The following is a 27013-nucleotide window of genomic DNA, read 5'->3' as shown; positions in this document are numbered from 1 at the left end:
TATTTCGCTAATTAGCCCAGCTTGTATTTGTAATTAACTTTACCGTGCCAACTGTAGATGAAGGAACACCCCTTACACTAGTTCTGGTGTTAATGAAATAAATCCCCAGCTCTGCTTTCCACAGGACAGATAGAGCAATGCATATCGTCATATACACAGCTAAGCCTCGTACTGTAGAGTATAATACTAGACCAGGGGAACACAATAAGACTAAAATCTACAATCATCTGGGATTCTGTATTGCCAAGTCGCCCTTGCGTTATTAAGTTACAAAGTTCTCTGTATAAATGTTCTTTCTCTCTCTTGAATTCGTGTGAGCGGTTCACAGAGTTTGCACCGTCCCATTGGCAGAAATAGAGGCGTGTCTGAATTTAATAATTTGCTAGTGTACTGCTTTGCAGCCCCTAGATCGAGCTGTCACAACATTTCACTTCTGACAACACTGCTCTCCACACGCAGCTTCTGAGCGCGTTGCGCAGGGCTGGCATAACTCGAGACTTCCCCCGCATTACACAACGTGAAAAAGAAATCGTTTCTTTTGTTTTTTGAGGAGCTTTGACTGGTGTTTGAGAATTTATTTGGAAATTTCCAAAGCATTTTGTCGTGTGTTTGTGGTACAGGCGCTAATCGTGGAGCACAGCACATTCATAGCAAGATTGCACAAGCGGAAGAATGGAGCAAAGCGAGAGGAAAGTGAACCCCGCTTGTCTGGAAAGACATTACTTGGCTCTGACTGTGGACGATGTTTACGACGCTGCCAAGCTGATCGGGGTCGAGGTAGAAAAATTAATCGACTGCCACGGCAAGGAGAGCGCCGAGGGTCTGGTGCCCAAAATAGTGAAAGTTTTGGAGCTGCTAGAGAGCTTCGCCGCCAGGAACAACACTCCCGAGAAGGAGCTGCTTCGAGCCTTCGAGACACTGCAGGTCCAGCAGCAGAGGAAAAAAACGGCGAAGGAAGCCGAGGACAGAGCCGGCAGAAGCGAAATCAGGGTAAGAAGAGCATTTTAAATCCTGTTCATCTGCTTGCAGAGTCGTCCAGAGCGGTTTAGAAAGACATCCAGCCAAAATGCTGTCAGGGGTATGTGTCGCGCCAAAGTTTTGTGGCGTAAACAAAACCGAAAATGTTTTATATCCGTTTGTTTCAGTCTTTGATTTGTTTTCTTTTCTAGAGCAACCTATTTTTTTTTTAAATCATTAGCACAACGTCTACAGCATTTTACAGTACATGTTTTTCAAGTACATGTTTTTATTTTCTATTTAAGATATCAGAAAGTGAAAGTCTTACAGTATTTCCACAGGCGAACGCCAAAGTTTAGCGCCATCAAGTTATTACCGGTTACGAGAAATTGCGGAAAGGCATATCTCTCAGCAGACAGATGTACAGTTGTTTGTGGAGCTGTTGTATAGTACTGTTTTATATCACCAGTTATTTCCTCGTTATTTAAACCAGTAACTGACAACATTGCATGTGAATGTTATGTATGATTCTTTGATGCTATGAACACAGCGGTGCAATAATTCGTATGTAATATTTGCTTGCACCCAATAGTCTCTGTATTGTGCTAGGCGTTCTGCAGTTTGACCTTCAGTCTTAAAAAAAACACAACATTTGTTTGTGAGGGCAGGTACGCCACGTTAGCAGGGTTGCAGGGGCCTTGACTTGCACATACTTAAACATACTGAACCAGGAATGGAAATAAGAGTGCCATTGCATAGCAGTTTGATCCATTCCTGGTTTTTACTAGGAGTTTAATAATAAGACGCACATGAGCTTGCTGCCTGTACAGTGGGGCTAATCAAGCTCGTAGTAAAACCTGGAATGGGTGACACTGCTATGCAACAGGAGTCTTATTTCCATCCCTGCATACCTAACAGGGTGTAACTGGAAACACCACAGCTGATTATTAGCTGTAGGTAAAATCCAGCCTGACTCACTCACTGTGTGAACTTGGGAAGGTCAATACACTTTGCTAACACGGGCGTCCGCACAAGTCATGTTGGAGTAGATCAACTGAACATAATTAAATACAAGTAGACAGAACCGCCCCCCCCCCCCCCAAAAAAAAAAAAAAAAATCAAGCTTTTCGTCTCGTGCCTTCGTCTGTGTAACGCACTAGCATGTAATGGATCTCAAACAAGGGCTACCGTTAGAAACGGACACGATCTGCAACGGAGAAAAGAAGAGAAAAGGGCCTCTGCAGCGATGGTAGTAAGACTCCCGTTATGCAGAACGTTGCTCCGTGCCTGGTTCTGCTGTGAGTTTAATAAGACACACCTGAGCCTGTTACCTATACACTGGAATGGGTGAAACTGCTGTGGGAGTCTTATTTCCATCTCTGCATTCTGCTGCGTCTTTAAGGAACAGCGGCTGACCGGTCCGCGTGCAGGTGACTGATTTGGGAAGGTGACGGCTGGTAATAGGCACGTCTTGCTGGTGCGTTCCCTGTGTTTGACGGAGGGCTCCTCTGTTGGCAGGACCTGGAGTTGAAGGAGCAGAAATGGCGTAAGAAAGCAGAGGATATGCAAGTTCAGGTGAGCCAGCTCCGAGAGCAGAACCAGCAGCTCCTGAGCCAGCTCACCTGCAACCACTCCCAGGAAGGTGAGTGTCCGGGGCGGGGCTACCCACCTGGGGAGAGCTCCGTCCAGTGTTTCAATCCCAATTCCTTTTTAAAAGCACGTAAAGCATGTAAAAGCATTGTGCAAAGCAGGCTTGTTGTGTGGTATGTTTAAAAAGCAGCTGTGAGAATAGCGATGGTGTAATTCCAATGTGATGCTAGCTTCATCGCTCTCACTGGTCTCTCTGTATGGGGTTCACGTGCTAGGCAGTCTAGCCTCCAGTTGTGCAGATGACGTTCCTTTCAGAGCAGCCGATGCAACGAGTCCCAGTCGCTGCCCAGGTCTTGACTTGCACTGATTCACTCGTGCCAGGCATCAGCAAGAAATGGTGACCCTGACGTGGTGTAACTGAGGTTTGGTGCAGCGTGGTAAACTACGGTAAAAAAGGAAGTGTTTTCCAGATCAGTTAGCTTATACCGTTGGAAATCAGGTCTCAAATAAAAAAAAAAAATGTAAAAAATCCTGCAAAATGAATTCTGCACACCGCGTTGGGCTTGCAATGCTTCTTGAATTTTTTACCTATGGTTTTAGCTTCATCTAGAATGAGATTCCTGTTCACAGGTTTCTCCTAAACTGTTTTCTTTTTTTCACAGCAGTCACAAATGTAACTGTTTGAAAAATGTAACCCTCGCTGTATAAAAGGTTGTTTTTTTCTTCCAAATGAAGAGACACAGTGTTGCATCAATGAAATATTCTTCTATCAAAGTCCTGTGTTACGTGTTCTAGAAGCATTCAGACAGCTGTAAAAGGCAACTTTGTTGCCCATTAGCCTGTGCTGTGTATGGCTTTGCCTCACATTGTGGTGGAATGGAAATCGCATGTGTGTTCATTTGTCGAATGACTTGCATATACAAGACCGATAGAACAGACCCTAGGAACCTCGCAGCTGGTACTGTTGGGCTGAGTCACGGCTGCCGGCCCAATCTCAATGCCTGCACATTCGGCACTATTGGACTGAGCGGCAGTCAAGATTGAGGTGTGCTTGCGAGCAGAACTGTTCACCGGTTTAAAAACCAAAGATTTGAGGACCAGCAATGCTTAACCCCTCGCCCCTCCCCTCCCCTGTGTTTCAGACAGCACCCTGAGGAAGGAGCGCGAGATCATGCTGAAGCTGAAGGAGGTGGTCGATAAACAGAGGGATGAGATTCGAGCTCAGGGCCAGGAGATCTCCAGCAGGACCAGGGAGGTGGAAGCGGTAAGGCTGGGGGCTGCTACTGGGAGATCACCTGACCTGACCCTACCCCCTTATCAAAACACCTCTCCCTCTCTTGTACAGTCTACTGTGACAGTCCCAACAAGGTTAGGTGAGGTGCAGTGCAGTGTTTGGGAGAATGAGGCTCTCTGAATGATAGGATCACGTGGTTAGAGGTGAGATTCAGGCGAGGTTAACGCTTTATTCAGTGGATAGATCAAGAGCAGACAGTCGCTGGCTCTTTCTGTACCATGTATTAGTGGCATATTCACAAAGCTAATGAAGCGTTATGCCACTGCACGTGATATAGAGAGGGTTAGTATAAATGAAGGAAGTTCATTTCACTGATACAGGCTGAAGTCTGTTTTATTGAATTTCGCAACAGGTGTAAAGTAAATATTTCTATGATTTGTGAGTTGCTGATGTCATTGTTGACTGAGTAAGATATTTTGCAATTGTTTTACAATTGAATTCTGTAGCTCCAAATGTGAACACAGAATGCTGTGTGAACCTGTAAAAGCAGGTCCAGTATTGACACTCCCATTGCATAGCAGATAGATCCATTCCTGGTTTTACTATGAGATTAATAACTACTAAGCTTGTTACCTGTACACTGGGGCTGTTCTGTACTGTACTAAAACCTGGACTGGTTGAAACTGCCATGCAACAGGAGTCTTATGTGTTGCCCTGTGTGTCTGCCTTGCTGGTTCAGCTGCAGGAGCAGCTGGAGCGCTTCATGAAGATGAACGGGGACCTGCGGCACAAGCAGTCCGTCGCCCAGGCGCAGGTGAAGAGCGCGGTGGAGAGGAAGGCTGACCTGGAGGCCGACCTCAAGGCGAGGGAGAAGGAGATCGAGAGGCTGAGCGCCAGCCTGAGGGAGCTGCAGCAGGAGGGAGCCCAGGTAACCTCTCTCTAACCAGGAGGTTTACCCATTGAGACCAAAGCCTCCTGGATAAGACTCTTAGCCTTTTAAACTGAATCCAGACAACCATTCAGCTTTGTAAAACGCAGCTAAGAAATGTGCGTTTTTTTATATGAAGATAAGGTTGTACCTAGAGAAGCCTGCTTTCTGTTTATCCAACTCAAAACAGAACAGAACACACAAACGAATCTCCCAGGAAGCAGAGTGTGATGTTTATCTCCCATTCCACTCCTGTCTGTCTGTCTGCCGTGGGAATTTCCTTTTGAATCAAAGTTGGTTTCACTTTCCTCAGCTGTTTGGGTTTTTCTGCTCTTTGTTGTTGCTGATAAGGTGTCACGTGTGTTGTAATCACCTCCTGGAGGAGGGGGATTTCCAGCACAGCTCCCTAGCACGCCAGCGCGCGCTGTTTCAATAGGATTCCTTTGTGTTTTAGTGACTCGGACCTCATCTGTTTGTTCTGATCAACATTAGCCACTGGCAGCGACTACCCTTAAACTCTGAGAGTGTAGATCTCACATTCAGAACGAGTTGATGTCAGCTTTCTGACCCACAACAGGTTCTGCATAAACAGGTTAAGAGCGTCAGTACGAGTTTTTGCATTTGTTTTTTTTTAATTTTGGTTTAATGACTCTGTTTCTAAGTGTTCGCTGCTTCCTGTAATCAAGTTGAGAGTCTACTTTCTCTTGCACGCTTGCGTGTGAGCGAGAGTGTGTGAGAAAGTCACACTCCACTCGATTAGATGTAGCCGCTGAATACTTAGAAACATACAATAGGTTTTTTTTTATGTTGTGAAAAGGGGAAGAGTTAAAAAATAAGGGAAATTAAGAATGGGTAACAGAGAAGCAAAAGGCAGTCAACTGATTAAGTTCCCAGGAAATGTCATTGAAACAGTGTGAATTATAAACGGCATAGCAGTGCTTGGGCTGTCTCTTGAGAGACTGAATGAGGAGAAGGCAGGAGAGTGGAGCTGAAGGAGTATAATCAGCCCTACATCCCTTTCTTGACTCTCAAATGCCCTGCCTTCTTATAAACGCCTCAGGGACCGTGCAAAAATTGTTACATGGTTATAATTGGAAACACATTTACAGTGTCTGTTAGTATGGCCACTAGGGGGGCTCTTCCCAGTTGACTTGCCTGCAAACACAAGGATGTGTTTTTGTGTGGTTGCTGAGCGCGTGTTTTTCCTCAGGTGGTTCTGAAGAACATGGAGATGGACCTCACTGATAAGATGGTGATCGACCTGAAGGACCCCAACAGACCCTGTTTCACCAAACAGGAACTGAAGCAGATCCTGGTGGAGAGGAACGAACTCAAAGCCAACCTCTTCCTGGTGCAGGAGGAGCTGTGCTACTACCAGAGGTGAGCGCCGCCCTGCTGGGCTCTTTAAAAACTGCACGCCTTCACTCCAAACCCCCCTTCCCCCTTTTTGCTGACCCCTCTGTGTTGTTGCTGACCCCTCTGTGTTGTTGCTGACCCCTCTGTGTGTTGATGACCCCTCTGTGTGTTGGTGACCCCTCTGTGTTGTTGCTGACCCCTCTGTGTTGTTCCTGACCCCTCTGTATATCCTCCGGCAGGGAGATCCTGAATGATGAACGTTGCCCTGGCTTCCTCATGGAGGCGGTCAGTGCTGCCATCAATAAGCAGAGGAGGAAGATCAAAGCCAAGATGCTGGGCATCCCGGAGGGAGAGTGCAGCAGGTAGGAGAGCTGGAGGCTGAGTGATGCATTATGGAATGCGAGTCTAGAGGCTCTGCAGTGCTGCTGCTAGTGTAGGGTCACAGTGGAAAGTCTGTCAGGAGGTATGTTCTGGAGATATCTGGTACCTCAATGAGGATTGTCTCTAATCCTATGGAAGCTCCCACCAACCTGAATGCCTGTTTAACACACTGGCTTGTAACAGGGAGATGCAGCTTGTATATATTGCTGAGTGCATGTCAGGGATTGCTCAAGCTGCAAGCGTTCTTCCTATTAGATGCCAGTAAGAGGGTGGGTCGGAGGGCCCTGGTAGCTCTGTGTGTGTGTGTGTGTGAGGGCTGGCTGCAGGATTGTGCAGTGATACAGGGCTGTGTTTGTCTGTCCTTTGCAGTGATGAGGAGGAGCGAGGATCCTTCCTCTCTGGGAGGGAGACTGGGATGGACTGTATTGATGGCAAGCCTGCAGAGTCCCGGATCAGAAACCTGTAAGTGGAAGGGGGCTGTATGGGGGGTGGGGGGGTGGTTTTAAAAAACAAATGTATATATACTGAGCAATTAGACTTCAAATAGCAGCAATAGACTATGTTGTCACATTGAGTCCATTTTGGGCTGTCATAGCAAGTCTATAGGATGTGATATATCTGAACACTGCAAATCCTGCAAGCACATCATTCTTGAATTGCAATAGGATTTGTGATGTGCATGCAATGCATTTGCACGGCTGTTGGTTTGCATGTCCTTGTTGTGCATTGTTCTGAATGATGGGTTATTGAAACATGTCCCTACAATTAGAACAATGCATGCACATTTCTGCAAGGCATGTCTTTAGTGATTATCAAGCCAACAAAGGCAATGTGACACTCACTGGCACACTCTCTCCCTCTCTCAGGTTTGGAATCCTGTCCCGTCAAGGGAGTGGGAAGAGATCTCCTGAGCCGAAGCAGCCTGCGGGATCATGGGAAATCATTGGAGCAGAAGAAGCAACGCAGTCTCCCAACACAGAACCCAGCTCACCAAAATGAGGAATTCTACTATATATGTGTATATAATATTTATAGATGTATATTATTCAGAATTTAAAAAAAATAAAATAAATAACATTTAGTCTATTTTTCTGGCCTCTAGATGGCGTGTGTCTTTTATAAAGAAATAAAAAAAAATGTGTGAGATCACTTTGATCTCATTGGAGTGGCATGCAGAGAAAGCACTATAAAGGGGTGTGTGCGTGTGTGCATGTGCGCGAGCGTGTGTGTGTGCTTTTAGTATTATTTTTTTATCACTTGCTTGGTTAACATGCTGCCTTGAATTTGATGCGGTTAATTGATCAGTCATGATCCCCAGTTTGGAGGTCAAATAGATGATATGTACTGTGTTGAATTCCCCCATTAGTTCTAACTGTAAATATGTAAAAATGTACAGCTGTCAATAATGTTAGGCTAAAAAGAAAACATATATATAAATATAACACAAGTGGAGACACCATGAGTTTGTAAAATCAGTCCACTATCACACACCCATTAAAAAAGAATTGAGTACGAATCAGTATTACCTTTTCTCCACAAGGAGGCAGTGTGCTGCAGTTGCTGGATCATGATGTTGGTTTACTGTATAGTACAGTACAGTGGGCTGCAAAAATGCTAATGACAATATTAGTACTGGAATGAAACGGTTAGGTGAGAATGGGATGGAACAGAGATCACAGGTTGAAGCCAAACATGAGAAATTTAAAAACGCAGAGAGAAAACGCGTGTCTCCGGTACTGCAGCCTTGAGAATATAATCTGACAGCGTGTCCGTTTCTTGTGTTTAATTCCTGTACAGCTGGTTTCACAGTTCCTTGATTAGCACAGAATTCCGTAATCCCAGATTAATGCTAATCACAGACTGAATTTGGATCATTGATAATTTGATAATTAGTACCCTGCTGTATCTGGCAGTTCTGTGTTTATTATTGTAAATATATCAATTACAGTAAAAATCCTCAATAAAATAAAATACATGTTTGCATTAATCACAAATGATGGTGGTGCTGTTTTTTTTTCTTTTGAATTTTTGTTGGAGAATGTGCATTGTATGTAAAGATGTACTGGATTGAAAGCAGCTGAGAGGAACAGCCCCCAGACAGACTAAATCAGGGAGCCTGGACTGGGGGAGCCGTCCTTTCTGTTAGCATGGGAGGCAGAAGTTCAGTCTCCGTGCCTCGAGCCTGCCTTGGTCTGGAAGGAGGACACTGTCTCTGTGGGTGAGGGAGCAGTTCAGTCTCTGTACTCATCCAATCACTGGCTCCTGGAATCGAGAACCTTCTGCTCGTTAGTGAAGTGCCAGCAGGTTAAAGATTAAAGAGGCAGCCTGCGCTACTGGCCCCTCGTATTACAAGAGCGATGACGTTCATGAAGAAAACAGAAGGAACCGAGTGTCTTCAGAACATCAAGCCTGCTGTGTGACTCTCCAGGAGGCAGTGCTCCAGTTTGAATTGAAGGAAGCAGCCCTCACTTCCCCAGGAAGCAAGTAGAGGAAGCGGTACGAGGACAGCCAGACAGCTAGAGAGGCAGTCAGAGAGAGAGAGAGTTCCATAACCTCCTCTACTGGATTCAAACCCCAGGGTTTGAACTGGGATTGATCTGGGACAGGGAGCAGGAGAGCTGGGCTGGGCCAGGATGAGGGTTCTTCCAGTCGGTCTTTGTGTGTGGTTCTGCTTTTTATCCTGCGATTCCCAGGAGCTGGATCCGAAGGGAAGGAATGTCTGTCAGGGAGAGAGGTACCATTCACTGAAGAGTGTGTTTGTATTTGGGCAATGAGGATACAGCAGCGAAAGAGTCTGAACATTAGTGACATGCAGCTTTAACCCTTTCACGCATGGGGACAGATAAAAAAAAATCTAGTCTTTATATGGGAACATATGGAAGATGCAAATGCATGATATCCTTATATGAAGATGCCACTTTTCCCCATATAAAGCAATGGAACAAAATGGTCCAAAACTCATTTTTTAAACTATTGAATGCATGAAAGGGTTAATATATGTAAGCATGCATAGAGATATATTCAACAATAAATGTTAGCTGCGTTTCAATGTGTTTCATTGTGAATGTGGCTGATTCTGTTATTATAAAAATGGATCAGTTCTGGTGATCACCGTACAGAGCTCTGCTCCTTACTCTAGCTTCTCAAATAGTAGAAACAAATAATAATGAATCTACTGTACAAACAGCAAGTACCTAGATGCACTTTCATATCTACTAAACATGGGCATCGATACAATGCCTCTATTAGGAGTCAATACTGAAATGTTCCTGATGTCGTTCTGTCCTTGCCGCAGTGAGTCCGCAGCTCTGGGGTGCTGTCCTGGGTGGAAGCAGCAGGGGACAGACTGCCCAGTCCGTGAGTATCAAACCTCATTCAGAGAAAGAGTGATGAGGAGAGGGGTAGCCCCAACAGTACTGCCCCAGTCGAAGCTCAGAGCCGGGAAAGTGAAGAACTCCTAGCAAGGACGGGTGCTCCTACAGGACTCGGAAAGCTGCTAAAAATATCCTATGAATGTACTTGTCACGGCATGGTTTGCTTGGTTGATTTCCATGTTAAGTTCAAACACACCTCGTGTTTTATACACTCAAGCCCGATGCTCTTCAGTGTGCCAGCTGTTGCCTTCGCTAAATAAGTGATGGCGTCAAAGCGTGCTGGGGTAGAGACCCTCTTGCACTGTGTGTTGTAACTTGGTGTTGCTGTTTCCCAGCCCTGTGTGAAGGAGCCAGCGCGTGCGGGGAGGATGAGGTGTGTGTGAAGCCTGGGTTCTGCCGCTGCAAGCATGGTTACTACGGACCGAACTGCAAGACTCGTGAGTCATTGTTGCTCATCACAGCAATGTTATTTAATCAGCGTTAAGCCTGGCAGATCCAATGCCGCTGTGCATGCAATGATCAGCATGTTGGTATAATACAACTGCAGCCATATGGAGCAGTCGCTAGGCTAAAGAGCAGAGCAGGCAGTAACAGGCATAGCTAATGCTATACATTTCAGAGGTAGCCTGGAGTTCCCCATTGAAGGCTAAACGCATGTCTCTTTCTGTTCCTCCCGTGCAGGCTGTCCCACCATGTACTGGGGCCCCGAATGCAAGGAGTTCTGTGCGTGCCACCCCCACGGGCGATGCGACCCCGTGACTGGCCAGTGCACCTGCAACCCCAACCGCTGGGGCTCCCTGTGCCAGCACCCCTGCCGTTGTGGGCGGCACGGCCGCTGTGACCCCCTCCATGGGAACTGCACCTGCGAGCCTGGCTGGTTTGCACTGGCCTGCAACAAGCCGTGCCAGTGCCAGCCTGCCAGCTCCACCTGTGCCCCCGCCACTGGGAGGTGCCTGTGTCACCAGGGTTACTGGGGCAAGAAGTGCAGCTTGCTGTGTAACTGCCCCCACTCCCCCTGTGACCAGGACACAGGCACCTGCCAGTGCACGGCTGGGTGGTGGGGGCCTCTCTGCGACCGTCTCTGTGACTGCCGGCATGGGGGGGTGTGTGACCCCACCACCGGGGGGTGCGTCTGTCAACCGGGGTACCAGAACCCCACCTGCAGTGAACGGTGCTCCGCCGGTTTCTACGGCAACCAGTGCCAGAACAGGTAGGGTTTGGGGGATGTTACGCATTGAACTGCATTCACAGTTCACAACATATATCTTTTTTAGCAACTGGGCACACTTCCCAACATCGTGTAAGCAATGAAGTATGGAAGTTGCAGTCTGATCCATTCCTGATTTTACTGTGAGTTCAATGAGAATCACCTGAGCTTGTTTCCTCTGCCCACTGTGTCTAATCAAGCTCATAGTAAAACCTGGAATGGGTGTAACTGCTATGCAATAGGAGTCTTATTCCCATCCCAGTTGTAAGCATTATCTTTGAATGTTCCCATCATCTGCTTTGTCTTACATTTCTAATATATCACAGTGGTTGCAGTGTTGTAGATTGTTTCCTATTGTTCTGTATTGAGCCTGCTGTGCGCTGACCCCCCCCCCCCCCCCCCCTCTCTCTCTGTCAGGTGTGGCCGGTGCAGGCAGGCCCAGCCATGCTCCCCGACGGACGGGTTCTGTGTGGCCTGCGAGCCTGGCTGGAACGGCACCCGCTGCGACCAGATCTGTCCGCACGGTTACCACGGGGATGGCTGCAAGTTGGAATGCCCTCGCTGCCGGAACGGGGAGCCCTGCGACCCTGTGACAGGAAACTGCTCACACTGTGACCCGGGCTGGATCGGACCAAGGTGACACACGGAGGGGATGCCAGCGATTTCTGTTGTTTTAAAGTCTTTTTGTGCACTACTCAGTGGCTGAATGCTGTTACATCTCCCCTTTGCCCTCTTAAAGGTGAAGTCCTCTCTGACCCTCTTTCTTGTTGGTCTGTCTGCAGGTGTGACTCCCAGTGTCCTGAGGGGCTGTATGGAGCCCACTGCCGGTTTGAGTGCTCCCCCTGTAACCATGGACAATGTGATCATGTGACAGGAAGCTGCATCTGTGAGCCTGGTTACCAGGGTGACAGGTAAGACGATGCTAAGCACTAGAGGACATTTAGAGCAAGGCATTGTCACAGTACAGTATGTTTTTTTTTTAACATAGCTGCGTGTCTCTCCAGCTGCAATGCTACCTGCACAGGTGCATTCTATGGAGTAAACTGCTCGACCCCGTGTGACTGCTACGGAGACTCCTGCCACCTGGTGACCGGAGGCTGCCACTACAGTGAGTTCCTGACCAATGCGACCACTTCATTATGTAACAGTGAGAGAGTCTAGATTGGAAACTCACATGACAATCGTCGCTTGTTTTCCAGGGTCGGGGGGCCGTGGCACGCTCATCGCTGGAGTCCTCACCCCCCTCCTCCTCATCCTGATGCTGCTCACCTGCTGCTGCTGCTGTGGAGGAGGGAGCCAGCATGAGCCCAAAGACAGGTGAGGCCCTCCTGCATTCAAAATGCTGCCATCTTTCTGAGGCTGCAATCATCCTCAGATTTAAAGAGCCACTGCCTTCAGATGTCATTTCAATTGCTGTTAACATCTCCTTTACTATGTCATGGGGTTTGCAATCATGCTGAAGGCTTCTGTTGTTCTGTTGCTTCAACAGTGAGTTATTATTATCATGGATTTGTTGTCATTCAGGCTGGCGGTTGCTGACGGGGGTCCCTTGGCTAGAATGAAGCACCATGTCCACGGGGTTCTAGGGAACCTGAGCTCAGCAGTCCCTTGCTTCTCCCTGGGGTCCTCTACCTTGCCCCGGGTCACTGGTAAGAGCAGGGACTTGCATTTGGTGATAGAGCAGCGCGCCTCCCGGTGGTTGCAGGCTGTAATGGACTTGTTTCTCTGCAGTGTCCCACCACGATGCTGAGGTTACCTTCAACCACAGCTTCATCGAGCCCCCCTCTGCGGGCTGGGCATCCGAGAACTCCTTCTCCTCCTTCGACAGCGAAGACGGGGGACCTGTTTACTGCCTCCCTCCGAAAGAAGGTAAAACAACACACAGCTCTGCATTATTACCACCAGACCTCCCAGTCCATCAATTACAATTACAAGGCCACACTGCTTCCAAGACCCTCTGCTCCCAACTCAGATCTATCCAGTAAGCTCTATCTCAGACCGGCCCCTGCTGTTTGCATTCAAAGACCTAACAAAAATGTATTGACAGGAACTCTTTGTTTTTCTTGGCAGATATCGCCACAGTGGCCGGAGGGGAGTTCCAGGAAATGAGCTCCAAGTGCAACATCTTCCACGATGCCTCTGCCTTCAATGCGGAGGACGTGTCTCAGCCCTTCGCCATCCCCCGCACCTCCAGCATCGCCAAGGCCAAGCGGCCCTCTGTCTCCTTCGCAGAGGGCACCAAGTTCGGGGCCACCGAGATCCCGAACATAAACAGCAAGCCCAAAACCCCCTGGGGTATCCCCAAGCTCCTCACCATCCAATCACAGCCCTCTGCAGGAGAAGGAGTGGGGGAGGAGACAGCACAGGGCGAGGACAGCCAACTGTACGAGAGCACAGAAATCCTCAGAGCCAATCCGGAGCAGGCAGATGAGACAGCAAGCCACCTCAAACCAGCCAGGAGACGGACAATGTCCAACGGCATGAGAGACGCCGCTGCGCAGCAGATTACAGAGGAGCCAGTTTCAGAAGAGAGTGGCAGCCCTGAGAAAATCTCTACTGTGTGCGTGATGGCGGGGGGAGCCGGATACCCCTCCAAGCCTCAGGCTGAGTCCAGCAAGGAGGGTCCTGTCCAGGCGGTCTTGAGGAGGCTGGGAAGCCTTCAGCAGCACAAAGATGCAGCCAGCAAGCCCAGAGGCAAGGGGGACAGTATCTCCAAACCGCCCAGGAGGAAGCTGGGAGCCAGGGCCGGCCCCTGGCAGCAAGGGGCTGCCGACTCTTCAACCTCCGATGAGAGTCCTATGAAGCCGACTAGAACCCAGGTCAAGCCTTTAAATGCCACGGGTTCCGCAACCAGTGTACAGGAGGATGCTACAGAAAATGAGCCGCTGATTCCCTCCTCCTCCACTCTCGGGAATGGCGTGATGACGTCGGGAGAGGAGGCAGGAACAGGGCAGGAGATGGTGGGCAGCCAGTCATGTGATCAGAACCCAGAAGGCGGCACAGAGCAGGACTATCTGGGCACAGCCAGCCAAAATGACAGCGACCACGAGGCACCCAAATATGAAAATGTGGCGTGCTTTAAATAGGCACCAGATACCAATACAAAAAATAAGAATATGAGAATATCACTTTTAACGTGGATTTATTGGAAACCATATATATATAGGTGATCGGTAAAACTGTGGCTATTTTAGTGGGATTTTGTAAATTCAAGTGGTTTAATGGAGTGCTCTTTTTAAACAAGATCCAGTGCCAGATTCATTCTAGAGTCAGGACTGATACGACTTCAGCTGTGATTATAACATAGAAACCAAATTACGTTTACTAGTACTATCTTTTTTCTAAGGAGTATATATTTTTGTGGTTCTTTCACTGTTATCAAATACAAATACATAATGATCATGCAGTTATCTCTGTATGTGTGTATATATGTTTACTCAACATTGGTTAAATGCTTTAATCGAGCAGCTGGACAATATGGAGCATAAACACCGACGCCATCTACTGGTCATTTAACACATTGCAGCAAATACATTACTGTCATGTGATGTCACTGTAAAATTTAGAGCTATTTTGTCATGCCTATGACATCAGAGTTTTGGGCTGTCAGCAGGACACACGTTTCATATACTGTCCTGTAACCCAATGAACTAACATCATAATTAATTGATTCCCATGTCTACATACCAGGGATCGCCTATTATTCATTCATTTTATAGGAAAGGCTTTAGAGACAGTTAAGTAAGTCTCGTTTATTAGAGCAGGCAGCAATTACAGATAAGTATATATCAGAGTGTCCCATTTCCCTGAGGGATAATGCAGGGTCACAAGATGCTAACCCACTTCACTCTGTTACAATCCATTCTGTACATGCTGAGAACCAGAACCAATTCCAGTCCTGGAGTGCCATTCCTTAGAGGTTTAATGAGTTGAACTAAACAATCTCTAACATGGATTTCAATTTTGAACACAAACTAAGAAGAAGAAGAAGAAGAAGAAGAAGAAGAAGAAGAAGAAGAAGAAGAAGAAGAAGAAGAAGAAGAAGAAGAAGAAGAAACAATTCAATTTGATAGATCACCAGTTTTCTGTTTTCCCATTCTGGTTTGTGCAGTACAGTGTGGTTATATTGTATTATATTGCATATTTTAGAACAGATTTTTTCCAGTGGAAATACACGTTTGGGAATTAAAAGCAGTGATTCCCGTAGCCTCCTGCTGTACACCCCTGCAAGGAGCAGTAAATGGTTTCTAGGTGCAGTTGGAGGGTTAATAGCAACACTGTTATTCATTGCCTGTGCGTCACAGTCTCAGAACAAAGGAGCCCCTGCCACAATTCCACGCCCAGGACTACGTGTTCCGTTCTTTAAACTGTGCATGCCATCGGTTCATCTGAACACCAAAACATCCAAAAGCATCCACCTCTTAATAAACACGCTTCCCTAATTTGAAGATCGCACAAGTCAAGGTGACTATTGGCTTTAGTCTATTATAACACACAAAGCCAGCTTGTCGGCTTTTTTTTTTTTTTTTGCGAGCACTGGGTAACTTTATAAGTGTGATTGATCTTTATATTTAGAATTCAGGACTTTGTACTGTTTCATGACAAATAAAAAATAGTAATCTTACCAGCCCAGTTACAGCATCGCAATCAGCGCCAAAGTTCATTTAGGAACACAGAAGCATTTGGTACTGAAATTAACAGTTTCTTGTTTCTTTCACACACACACAAACACACTCCTTTTTGTAACCTGACCTAAATGTCTCACAAAATCCACCACACTCACCATAGTTTACTCTGTTTATTGCTATGCTTTACCATTTCTCTCTAGGCTTTACAATGCTTTCACTAAGCTTTATTGCACTGTGCTGTGCTTTTGCTGTGGGGCGCATGTACGCGCACACACACGCACACACACACACACACACACGGCTCAGTGTTGGAGGTTGTTAGTTTTGTGTGGAGGCTGGCTTTGTGTTATTTGAAGGTCTGTTCATGATGCTTATCAGCCGCATCAGGCCCCCGCCTGTTTCCTCTCTGGGTTTGTTATCTTGTTTCCTACCTCCTGACTCAGCAGTGATTACAGGAAAAAAAAAACCCTCACCTTTCAGAGCACTACAAATAGCCAAGGAACCCAGTATGGCCTAGAGCAGGCATGGGCAACTCCTGGAAGGGCTTTCTGCTGGTTACAAGGTGTGAAACAAGCAGAGAACTGCTTTAAAATCTGGTTAAATGAAAGATTTGAGCCAGTGGTTTGAGTTGAGGGGTTGGGTTAGTGGTTAGAGCTGAGCGGTTGGGACACGGTTGGGTTAGTGGTTAGAGCTGGGGTTACCGTGTGGCTCCATGGACACTAGGAAAGTTTGGGACAGGTCAGGCTTTTCAACTCACACCGCAATGCATTCTGGTAAGTGTAGTCCTGCTGTGAAAGGCACCTGAGACAGGTAATACCAGAATGCATTGGGGTGTGTGTTGAAAAGCCTGAACTGCCCCTCACTGCCCTGGTGCACATGGAGCCACATGGTAACCCTAGTTAGAGCTGAGGAGATCGGCCGCATTGGGGGCCAGGGGTCAGGGAGGAAGTGTGGACTGGAGGGTAGAGCTGAATGACTGGGCAGACGCTTTGAACTCTGTCCCTCGCCAGCCCAGCCCTTAAACTTGTTAGAAGTTCTAACCTCAAGATGTGTCCGTGCGGAGCTCACAGGAGTTTCCCTTCGGCAGATCGGAGTTTCCTGATGGGTGTTTATCACCGTCTCGTGCCTCTATTCCACTTCCTCCCGATGTTGTTGTTCGTTTGTGTCCTGCATGCATCTGCCTGGTTCAGCAGCGGCAGCAGTCATTGTGTCTCTAATAGAAAAGGGCAATGAGTTACACTCATGAGTTGCTTTATATGTAGGTGTTCAGTTATTGAAATGAAAGATAAGATTCAGATAACAAGCATGCAGGGATTAGCATGTATGGCTGGCACCTGATCATTTGAGTATTATTATCATTATCATTATGACTGCTTTATTTAACTAGAAATTCACAATTCAATTCAACCTTCTAAAAAAAACAAAACAAAAAAAAAACGCATGACCATCTCATGTGATTCAATTGTGTATAATAACAAAAAATACAATACTGGCCAAATTCCTTCTGCATTAGGACTTGCTTTAATACATTCGTCAGTAATGTTTCACAATAGTTATTTTAATAAACAATGCACAAAGGACTTGGGATTTCAATCACTTTTTATGACCTGTCAGCCTGAAGCACAGCATTGCAATACCAGACTGAGAAGGAAATAACTCACATTTTTGTATTTGAAGATCGAGGTTGTGTTTTTAATTCACTGCCTGGCTAGATTAATAGGATTGATTTGGTATTGCCCCTGGGGTGGGGCATGTTCTCCTGGTAGTCCCTGGATCTCTTGATTACTCTGGAAGGCTGAAGTTTAGGATCACGTCTACCCAAGTGTTCTGCGCTTGTACTCTGATGGCTAGTTTATAGCTACTTTTCAATGCACCCATCCACTGTGTCAGGATTGAGCGCTAATTTCTTGAGGCGCATCTTCCATGGCAACCGCAATTCCAGGATCTTAATCCTGTCGAGCATGTGCGGGATGAACTTGAACGGTTCATTTCTCATCACGGTCCTCTGCCTGTCTCTCTGCACAAATTGCAAGCAATGCTAATGAGCTCAATGTTAACATCCCTTGAAATTCCTTCTTGTTTGTGTCACATCGTGTCAGGGCTGTGATCAGGGCAAACAGTGGCCCAACCCAATGTTAGGTAGAGGTCCTGTGACCAAGCAGAGAACTAAACCAGCGCCAAGGCGGGGTCACATTATTAGTTACTGAGCTGAACTCCTTGCAAAAGCTGTAAGATGTGCCAAAGAAAAATAAAGGTCATTGCAATTAAAACTGCTGTTTCACAGTTTTTGCATAGATGTTGTTCAGATCTTTCTTTAAAGCTGATCCAGTGATCATGGCTACTTTGTTAATTAATACACGGTACTTGTTTTAGCTTGTCAGTCACAATCAGAACTAATCTTCACCTCTTGTTTTAAGGAGCAGTAATTAATTCATCACACATATTTTAGGGTGAAACTCCATTCATTGTTCAGCTGGTAGAAAGTTCACATGATGAATGGGGAAAATCTTGAGCTGAATTAACATCAAAAAGAAGACATTTTGATGGCATTTTGATTAATGCATCGACCCCGCTCAGTCAATATTCCTGTCTAAAATGCAATCTAATAAAGATTCTAAACAGCCTTCTTTTGTCTGTGGGCAGGTTATTAATTACCCTGAATAATTAGTGTGCTAGTCATAGCATCGCATTCCTGCACCCATTTCAAAGAGCTTGGCAGTGCCCAGCAAAGAGGCCAAGCAACAGGGTGGTTAATGAGTGACCAGGGGCTGGGGGTTTGGCAGCTCAAGGCTACGTCCAGCCGGCTGGAACCTGCGGGGGCAGGAAAGGGTCAGCAGAGAAATATTTGAATGTTTAACCCTTTAACTGCTTTTACTTTTTCTATTAAATATACACTGTTAAAATGTCATGTGAAGTCTGGCAGTTCAAGGGTTAACTCTCAGCCTCCCCAGAGTTCTGATTGATTGTTGCGTCACTGAGGTTCTGCGCAGCAGGTAAGGCTAACTCAGGAGAGCGCGAGAGAGAGAGTTATAGAGAGAGCGAGAGAGGGAGAGAGGGAGCGAGAGAGAGGGCACACAGCAAAGGATGTGGTACTGAGTGTTTGAGCTGCCTGGGAGCCATACAGCACGTTCTTCGAGGCTGAAAACTGATGTTGTTCATCCCCTCTGGGTAATGGCCATGAGATGGCTGTCTTCTCTTATTTCTGTGTTTATTTCTATGGTGGGCTGCAGCAGAGGGCTAATACAGTAATATATACAGGGGTTCAAATATTCCCTCATTGTACTTAATGTATGTTCTCTACCACTGAAAAAACTGAATTTTCTGAAGTGAGGTGGTTGAGCAATTGTGTGGCTCTCCCCCCTCTGCAGCTGACAGTAATTGTAAAACCTCAATACAAAGCTCTGTGTGCGTCTGTTCCAGAGAAGCGCTGGAGAGTGGGGATGTGAGAGGGGATGCAGGAGGTGACGAGTCCAGTGTCCTGGTAGCCGTCAGGTAGGGTACAGCAAAGCACGTAGAAAACTTTACCAAATCACTTTGCTAATCTTGCAGCTGGTTATACTTTGCATTTACCGCTGTACTGTAGCAGGCTTCTTAAGATTTTACAATGTGTTATACCTCAATGTTTCACCCATGTTATGCTCCACTGCACTTTGTTATGTCTTTGCAAAAAAAAAAGGAAGTCAAAAACAAAAAAAGGCTCTATTCTTGAGGCAGTAATTAGTTTAATTAATAACTTGAACAGAAATGCAATGCAGCATTGTGGATGAAGTTTACAACAACAGGAGCCTTGTTGTGTAACGCATGTCTCCCCTTTGTGTGTGTGTGTGTCAGGGTGAGGCCTCTTAACAGCACGGAGCTCAGTCAAGGGGACCAGGGAGTACTGTACTGCCCTGGCCAGCGGACCATACTGGTGAGTGAGGCTGGCTTTGTCCTTGAAACACGTCAGACGCATTGTTGGGTTGAAGTTAGCCCTTTTGGAGGGGAAGTTTTCTTCCGAGCCTTCAAGCCCTCTTCTCAAGCACAGCTGGTGTTCTGAAATGAGGGGGGGTATTTTTTGTTTTATGCCCATGTAAGCCAGTTTTCTTTTTCCTTGAAGGTGAACAAGGGAGCGCAGGAACGGGCCTTCACCTTTGACACGGTTTTCGAAGCCGGGTGTTCGCAGCACGAGGTCTTCGAGCAGTGCGGGGTGAAGAAGCTCATCGACCTCGCCGCTGACGGGTAAAGCTGGCTGCCAGAAACGTGGTCTCAAAACCTGGATGAAATATTAAAAATTGCTGGGGGACAAAAAAGCAGTTTTGGACACATGATATATTTTTTTCAATTTTTAAAAAAATCCGTCCCCATATAAGGCTGCCGTGCATGAAAGGGTTGTGTTTCACTAGGTTTGCCAGGGTAACGCTTATTATTACTATCATGGGTATTAGTGTTCATTTCTTTCCCTTGTAGGTTCTCTTGCACAGTCCTTGGTTTCGGGCAGACAGGCTCTGGAAAGACTTACACAATAACGGGGCCTCACTGCCTGGTAAGCAGCTTCTCAACCTGACCCCTATCCTGGCTGCTTTATCCACTCTGACCTCTCTGTGTAGCTCCACAGCACCACCTGTTGGGAACTACTACCTATTACATGATTCCATGGTCCGGGTGTTTTTCCAGTGCTGCTACAGGCCAGCCTTGTCCATTTTGTCCTCCAGTTCTCGGCCAGCCTGAGGGACCGCAGTTTCTACGGTCTGATGCAGAGATCGTTCGCCTATCTCCTGGACAGGGTGCAGGCTGAGGAGGGTGACTTCGTGCTCAGTGCCTCTTACCTGGAGATCTACAATGAGCAGGTACTGATCACTGGTAAAGCGGGCTGAGCTGAGTACGGGTGCCTGAGTGTTCTGTAAGAGGGGTTCTTTGACGTTATATTGTGAAACTGCATGACACCCTGAGAGGTACACAGTAAGCTGCTTGGATTGGAAGTTCGTGGTGCAGTATTCCTTAGCCAGGGACGTTCTCTTGATAATATCTTTTTGACCGGTGCTTTTTCACTGAGGCAGTGCGCTCTGGGGCTCCAGTTGTGTTGCTGTGTTCTGCACTCACCCCCTCTCTCCCTCCCTCCCTCACTCCCTCTCTCCCTCTCCTCCTGCCTCTCCAGGTACGAGATCTCTTAAACCCTGGCCTGACCGACTCGCTGAGCGTCCGCTGGAGCAAAAACGCCGGCTTCTATGTGGAGAACCTGTCCAACGTGGAGTTCGAGAGCCTCGACAGCGTCATGGCACTGCTGGAGGGAGGTAACGCTTGCCTGCCTGCCTGCCTGCGTGTCTGCCTGTCTGTCTGCCTGCCTGCCTGCCTGCCTCACCCTCTCCCCTCCCTCCTCTCCCTCAGGTATTGGGAGCAGGCAGACCTCCGCTCACTCCCAGAACCAGCAGTCGAGCCGCAGCCACTCAATCTTCACCGTCTACATCGAGAGCGAGGCGGTGAGACAAGCACAGAACCTCACATATATATAGAGAGCGATCTATAGAGAATTTATTTTTATTTTTTTTGGATGTACACAAGAACTCTGTGGATGATGTCACGATTATGTCAGAATAGAATGTTCATTCCAGGAAGTCCCCAGGTGGCAGATAAGCTCTCGTTCCCTTTGTTTCCGAGCAGCGTTTGTTCCATTTTATAATTGGCTCCCAGCAGCTGCTGCGCAAGGTCCTTGATTTTAGTTTAGCTGTGGAAGGCACTGGCATTAGAGCTGCACCTCAACTTGGGTGTTATTTTCAATTCCACCTTATCGTTTGAAGCTCGTGTTAGAAATATAACTGCCATTCTTTCATTTCTGTAACATTGCCCAGTTAAGATCATTTTTGTCTTCTGCTGAGAAATTAATTCATGCGTTCATTTGTATATTGCTTGTTTGTACTGTTGCTTTGGGTCTGAGAAAAGCTCTATAAATAAAAGGTATTGTTTCTATCGCGTGTTTGAATGGTAAAAGATGATCTCATTTTTCTAACCTGGCTTTTTGTGCCTTTATGGTCAGCTGACAAATAGAAAGAAAACAGTGAGTTATGATCTGCAGTAAATATAGCCGAGGTTTTGAAATCATAACTGTGTAATTATGTACAGTTATTTGAAGTGCTTCGGCTTCAATGAATGGGAATCTGCTAACTCTAGACAGCCAGTTTATCAGTGCAGTCTGAGTCTGTTTGCTTTGCCCCAGCAGGCTGATGGAAGCGGGGGATACCTGGCCAGACACGGCAAGCTTTGCATGGTGGACCTGGCAGGGAGTGAGCGGGTGAAGGAGACGGGCTCCTCTGGGGAGCTGATGGAGGAGGCGGGAAACATCAACCGCAGCCTCCTCACTTTGGGTGGGTGCGAGAACCTCAGAGCCGGGACGGAGCCATGGAGCGCCATTACACTGCAGCTTGACCAACACAATCTGCCTTTTTTAATAAAAAGAGACAACACATTAAGCAGAGGCACATCGGCCATGGTGTAGGTTTTCACCATGTAAAAACAGTTTTGCCATTTATAGGGTAGATCGTCATTAATTCATGTGATCACATTTGCACTCCTGCGTTTTTCTAACATAGTCATTCCCTGGTTTATTCAAGCATGGAATAACAGAACACATACTGATGTGTTGTATTGTCGGATCCTAAGCATGATCCTGTCCTGTTTCAATGCGCTCCATTCATTTTGATATCAGGGTGCACTACTTGAAGGAAGTCCACATAAGGAGAGACAATGACAACATCAAAGGGAAGGGGAACCCAATTTGTAATTAGAATAAGTAGATGGCTCTATTAACCAGTGAGTCTGTTAAGCATTTTACACTGAAAATCGCACCCCAAATGTATTGCTTTTCGCTATAGCTTGTCAATAATTCCTGGAACGGTAAAAAAAAAAAAAAAAAACATTCTGTCCTGCTCCTTCTCATGTCTCCTTGCACAGGGAACTGCATCTCGGCCCTCGTGGACTCCCGAAAAAGGGAGGGGCACGTCCCCTACCGGGACAGCAAGCTCACCAAGCTGCTAGCTGATTCGCTGGGAGGGTCCGGGGTTACACTCATGGTAAGCATTGCCTTTGGCTGGAGTTCAAAGTAATGTTGTTCTTGCCTCTGACCAATTGGAGATGGCAACCATTTTTAATAACGACCATTAACCTTGTACTGTATAATTATTATTTTATACAGTGCAAAGTTCAAGGTTATTATTACAAGCTGAGTTAGAGGGAGAAAAATGAAAAAAAAAACTAATTTTATAAAGAACTATATCAGTACCAGTCCTGAAATGTATGTTAATATACATTTACATACAACATTGTTTATACATACAACAAATTAATTTGTATAAAACGCGAATGAAAAATGAATAAATCCATTCCATACTGCTAGTGAAGTGGCCGGTCAGCTGTATTGATATCCCGCCTTTTTGTGACCAGATTGCCTGCATCTCCCCGGCAACCGTGAGCCTGCAGGAGACCATGAACACGCTACGGTACGCCAGCAGGGCCAAAAGGATCAAGAACAGACCTGTGGCTAAACGAGTAAGGAACCTCAAAGATAGCAAAGGAAAACACTGAGTATAAATTACTTTTAATCATGTCAATAACTACGGGAAAGCCTGACAGACTTTCGGCATATACTGATGATGCAATTCACCTCAGGAAGCACAACAGGATATATCAAAGTTAAATGGGTGCCAAATACATTTTTGGCAAGAAAGTAAGTATTGAGTGAATTATTTCACTATGCTGATGTTCTTTAAAGTCCTTCGCTGCTGGAAGAGTCTTGCACAGGGCTCTCCTCAGTTTTCCAGGATTCTTTGCTGTCCTTTCAGGACTTGAAAGAGAGGCTGGTGATCAGTCTGGAGAGAGAAATCAAGTTCCTGCGGACGCAGAACCTGTTTCTACGGCAACAGCTCCAACTTCCTGTGGCCAGCAGGAAGCACTGGCCGGAAAACGGAGAAACTGGCAGCAGTAGGTCTTTGTTGTTGCTCTTTACTGTGTCGTTGCCTGCAGTGATCTTTACTGTTTATATCTGAAACTCAATTCCTCGTTGCAGGTGAGTTTTCAGTGAATAAGTAGGATCTGTTGATGAATGGTTTTGTTGTTTTCTGGTTCTGTTGAGGGTAACACTCTGATCCCCTCCCCAGTCTGCAGCAGCGAGCATGGGGGAGTGGAGCCGGGCGAGGCCCTGAAGAGAGTCCCTCCCTTCCTCGAGCACAGCCTGTTCGACCTGCTGCAGGAGTTCATGAGGGAGAACGACTCCCTGAGGTGAGAACACGAGGGGCTTGTCTTAATGATCCAGCTACCCATCCTAATACTACACCACTCTCCTGAGAACACGAGGGGCTTGTCTTAATGATCCAGCTACCCATCCTAATACTACACCACTCTCCTGAGAACACGAGGGGCTTGTCTTAATGATCCAGCTACCCATCCTAATACTACACCACTCTCCTGAGAACACGAGGGGCTTGTCTTAATGATCCAGCTACCCATCCTAATACTACACCACTCTCCTGAGAACACGAGGGGCTTGTCTTAATGATCCAGCTACCCATCCTAATACTACACCACTCTCCTGAGAACACGAGGGGCTTGTCTTAATGATCCAGCTACCCATCCTAATACTACACCACTCTCCTGAGAACACGAGGGGCTTGTCTTAATGATCCAGCTACCCATCCTATGGTGATGATGGTGATGATGGTGATGATGATGATGATGATGATGATGATGATGATGATGATGATGATGATGATGATGATGATGATGATGATGATGATGATGATGATGATGATGATGATGATGATGATGATGATGATGATGATGATGATGATGATGATGATGATGATGGTGATGATGATGATGATGATGATGATGATGATGATATTGATGGTGATGATGATGATGATGATGATGATGATGATGATGATGATGATGATGATGATGATGATGATGATAGTGATGGTGATGGTGACGTTGATGATGATGATGATGACGATGATGATGATGATGATGTTGTAACCCTCTGCTGTGTCTCTGCACAGGCAGGAGAGGAGCGCTCTGCTCAGCAGTCAGGAGAGCTCCAGACAGACAAGGAAGATCCTCTCACAAGAGAACGGGAGGCTGATGCGCAAACTGGGGGACCTCGAGAGGTAGGAGAGATTCCCGCAGTGCCCCGTGGTAAAAGCACGGTATCGCGGGAGCTCTTACTCAGGCTTTTCTTTTCCTCTGCAGGGTGATCTCTTCCTCCCCACTGACTAGTAGCATCCAATCAGGCCACTCCACTGAGAGCATGAGCAGCTGCAGCAGTGGCCAGTGCTCTCACTTCTCCTCCCCTCTGCACAGACATGTAAGCGGGATTAGAAGTTTGGCTGACCCCATCTCTTATGGGACCAGACTTTGGTCCAGCAATGGAACTGTTAAGTTATACCAAGAAATATATCTATCCATCACCATAAGTTGTGTGGAGGTGCACATTCCCTTTTATTACAGTATCCCACCGTAAAAGCATTGCAAAGTGTAACTAAGCATGTGCAACCATGGTAATACAATTGCAAATAGAGGGAAAAGCATGGCAAGCTTCACAACTACTGTTAACTTTCTAATAGGATCAGTGTGTCTTTCAGAAGCAAGTTGCAGTCTATCCCTGTCACCCTGGCCATCACTGCCATGGCTGTGCCTCTGACAGCTCTTTACAGGTACTGACTGCCTCAGGATCACTTACAACTCCAATTTGATTGGGGTGAAGGATTCCATTCTATCAATGCTTTCCTATTGGACACAGGCCTTATACCCGGCGGAGTGGTACGCCAGACCCCGCCCCTTTGTGTTTGTGGAAGACCCCGCCCCTCTGAATCCCCTCCCACATGATCAACTAGACCCGCCCAGGGGAAGGGCTAGCCTGACCGACCAGCACAGACAGGTGTGTATAGGAGATTCTAGTCACTGAAAACACTAACAGGCACGCTCCTACTTGCAGCAGTAGAATGTTATAAATGCTTAGTTCAGGAACCTAGAACAGAATAATGAGATTGCCTTTTTTTCATATGATGTTTTAGGTAACCTTGATATCTTCAACAATGGCTTAATGTAAGATGCACGATCTTAAACATGTAAAAATGTGCGTATGGGGTATACTATACCTTTTAAGTAAAGATTACGAAAACAGCACAATCACAAATGTATTGGCGCCACCTGCTGGATCACAGCAGTAAATACACAGTGCCCCATGCTGTCTAGTTTTGTGTTTGTCCTGCGTGATCAACCTCCTGGCCTCTTGCTCCAGGTCGAGCTGCCACCAATTGAATTCTTCATCCCCGAAGACAAAGCAAAGCACCCTCCTGATCCCCAGGGAGGCTTGCAGCAGCTCCGGCCTGCACTGAGTCAACAGCAGAGTGTGGAAGCCATCCTGCCCCGGAGGAAAAAGTGAGCGCTTAACCTCAATTCTGTGATCACTTGTTTAGCGAAACCTTCAGTGCTGATGAAATGTGCAAAATAAATCAATCCAGTGTAAAACAGGGAGTAAAACCCAGTCACACTGCACTGCACTACTCTTTTGTCTAAGGGTCATTGTCATGACTTTTCTGTACCCCTCCGCTAAGGAGCCAGGCAGCAAGTGGCAGCTATGCAAACCGCTTTCAGCTCATGAAGGAGACTTGGACCCAGCCAGGCCGCACCCCTCCCCAGAGATCACAGGACAGGGTGCTGCCCTCAGCCCCCCCGCTCCCCAGCCCCCCTCACCTGGAGACGGCAGCGCTGCAGCCCAGGGGCAGCAGGGCAAAAGGTACGGGACAGTAGCAGCTTACATACAGTACTGGAGAGGGCAGGAGTGTGAACAGCAGCCTGGGTTAAACAGAACTGCACTGCAGTAAAGTGCAATCCCTTTTAGAGGACTCTATTCACACACCAGCTCTGTCACTGTCGCCCCAGACTCAAACTGCAGTCAACATGCTTTTGTAGTTACAATGTGTTAAAAGGGATCAGTGTGCAGTATTTGAATTGTTCTGAATGCAGTGAAGCCTCTTTCTTGTCAAACCTATGTAAACAAGGCTTAATACACATTAATAGTCTTGTTTCAATCATTAATAGAAATGGTTTAGGTATTTTATAAGGGCTTTACCATTCCCCCACAGCAGAGCCTTCCCTACACAGACAGCGCGAGGAGTTCACAGCACAGGTCAAGAAGGAACACCCTCGTCACATGAGCAGGGAGCACGAGCGCCATGGCAACGCAGAGAGACGGCAGCCTGACAGGACCAAACACCCGTCCTGAGAACAGGCCTGCAGCAGATCTCCCAGCTGTCGCTGTTTTCCCTTTTTTTGCAGGGACTCCCAATTGTAAACTGGAATTCTCCAAATAAAGACACAGCTATCCAC

At 46.8% G+C, this 27013-nt stretch overlaps 3 protein-coding genes across 8 annotated transcripts; all 3 read left to right on the top strand.

Moving 5' to 3' along the window:
* The first annotated feature begins 401 nt into the window (after positions 1–401).
* Positions 402–8755, top strand: LOC121308622 (Rab interacting lysosomal protein). The gene is made up of 8 exons (XM_041241110.1): positions 402–990; positions 2476–2599; positions 3690–3811; positions 4521–4709; positions 5920–6089; positions 6305–6427; positions 6816–6908; positions 7313–8755. Exons 1-8 carry the CDS (start codon positions 673–675, stop codon positions 7443–7445), a joined length of 1272 nt encoding a protein of 423 aa, XP_041097044.1. The 5' UTR covers positions 402–672; the 3' UTR covers positions 7446–8755.
* Positions 8756–8956: 201 nt separating this feature from the next.
* scarf1 (scavenger receptor class F, member 1) lies at positions 8957–14433 on the top strand. Its single transcript, XM_041241096.1, has 11 exons — positions 8957–9180; positions 9742–9803; positions 10156–10257; positions 10502–11030; positions 11445–11663; positions 11810–11938; positions 12032–12135; positions 12227–12344; positions 12552–12676; positions 12759–12896; positions 13098–14433. The coding sequence occupies exons 1-11, from the start codon at positions 9080–9082 to the stop codon at positions 14111–14113; spliced, it is 2643 nt and encodes an 880-aa protein (XP_041097030.1). The 5' UTR covers positions 8957–9079; the 3' UTR covers positions 14114–14433.
* A 98-nt stretch (positions 14434–14531) lies between these two features.
* Positions 14532–27012, top strand: LOC121308616 (kinesin-like protein KIF12). Of its 6 annotated transcripts, none has more exons than XM_041241098.1 (20): positions 14532–18823; positions 19076–19147; positions 19487–19565; positions 19752–19873; positions 20102–20177; positions 20347–20481; positions 20790–20925; positions 21020–21111; positions 21849–21993; positions 22580–22698; positions 23069–23173; positions 23467–23605; positions 23782–23902; positions 24682–24789; positions 24872–24986; positions 25246–25335; positions 25422–25559; positions 25923–26062; positions 26239–26420; positions 26770–27012. In XM_041241098.1, the coding sequence occupies exons 1-20, from the start codon at positions 18804–18806 to the stop codon at positions 26907–26909; spliced, it is 2274 nt and encodes a 757-aa protein (XP_041097032.1). In that variant the 5' UTR covers positions 14532–18803; the 3' UTR covers positions 26910–27012. The 6 variants fall into 6 exon arrangements, with proteins under 6 accessions (XP_041097032.1, XP_041097035.1, XP_041097034.1 ...); XM_041241101.1 differs by having other exon boundaries at positions 21846–21993; positions 25267–25335; XM_041241100.1 differs by having other exon boundaries at positions 21846–21993; positions 25264–25335.
* Position 27013: the final 1 nt, after the last annotated feature.

This window comes from Polyodon spathula, unplaced genomic scaffold, assembly GCF_017654505.1.
Source record: "Polyodon spathula isolate WHYD16114869_AA unplaced genomic scaffold, ASM1765450v1 scaffolds_764, whole genome shotgun sequence".
Classification (NCBI taxonomy): domain Eukaryota; kingdom Metazoa; phylum Chordata; class Actinopteri; order Acipenseriformes; family Polyodontidae; genus Polyodon; species Polyodon spathula.
The sequence above is the reverse complement of the archived record's forward strand: the minus strand, read 5'-3'. Positions and strand labels throughout refer to the sequence as shown.

Excerpts from the sequence above, each read along its gene's own strand:
- LOC121308622 (XM_041241110.1), top strand. The coding sequence starts at position 673 with ATGGAGCAAAGCGAGAGGAAAGTGAACCCCGCTTGTCTGGAAAGACAT. Across the intron at positions 3,812-4,520 it reads GGACCAGGGAGGTGGAAGCG|CTGCAGGAGCAGCTGGAGCG; the intron begins GTAAGGCTGGGG and ends TTGCTGGTTCAG. Across the intron at positions 6,428-6,815 it reads CCGGAGGGAGAGTGCAGCAG|TGATGAGGAGGAGCGAGGAT; the intron begins GTAGGAGAGCTG and ends TGTCCTTTGCAG.
- scarf1 (XM_041241096.1), top strand. The coding sequence starts at position 9,080 with ATGAGGGTTCTTCCAGTCGGTCTTTGTGTGTGGTTCTGCTTTTTATCC. Across the intron at positions 9,804-10,155 it reads GGGGACAGACTGCCCAGTCC|CCCTGTGTGAAGGAGCCAGC; the intron begins GTGAGTATCAAA and ends GCTGTTTCCCAG. Across the intron at positions 12,897-13,097 it reads CTGCCTCCCTCCGAAAGAAG|ATATCGCCACAGTGGCCGGA; the intron begins GTAAAACAACAC and ends TTTTCTTGGCAG.
- LOC121308616 (XM_041241097.1), top strand. The coding sequence starts at position 18,804 with ATGTTGTTCATCCCCTCTGG. Across the intron at positions 20,482-20,789 it reads TGGAGATCTACAATGAGCAG|GTACGAGATCTCTTAAACCC; the intron begins GTACTGATCACT and ends CTGCCTCTCCAG. Across the intron at positions 26,421-26,769 it reads CAGGGGCAGCAGGGCAAAAG|CAGAGCCTTCCCTACACAGA; the intron begins GTACGGGACAGT and ends ATTCCCCCACAG.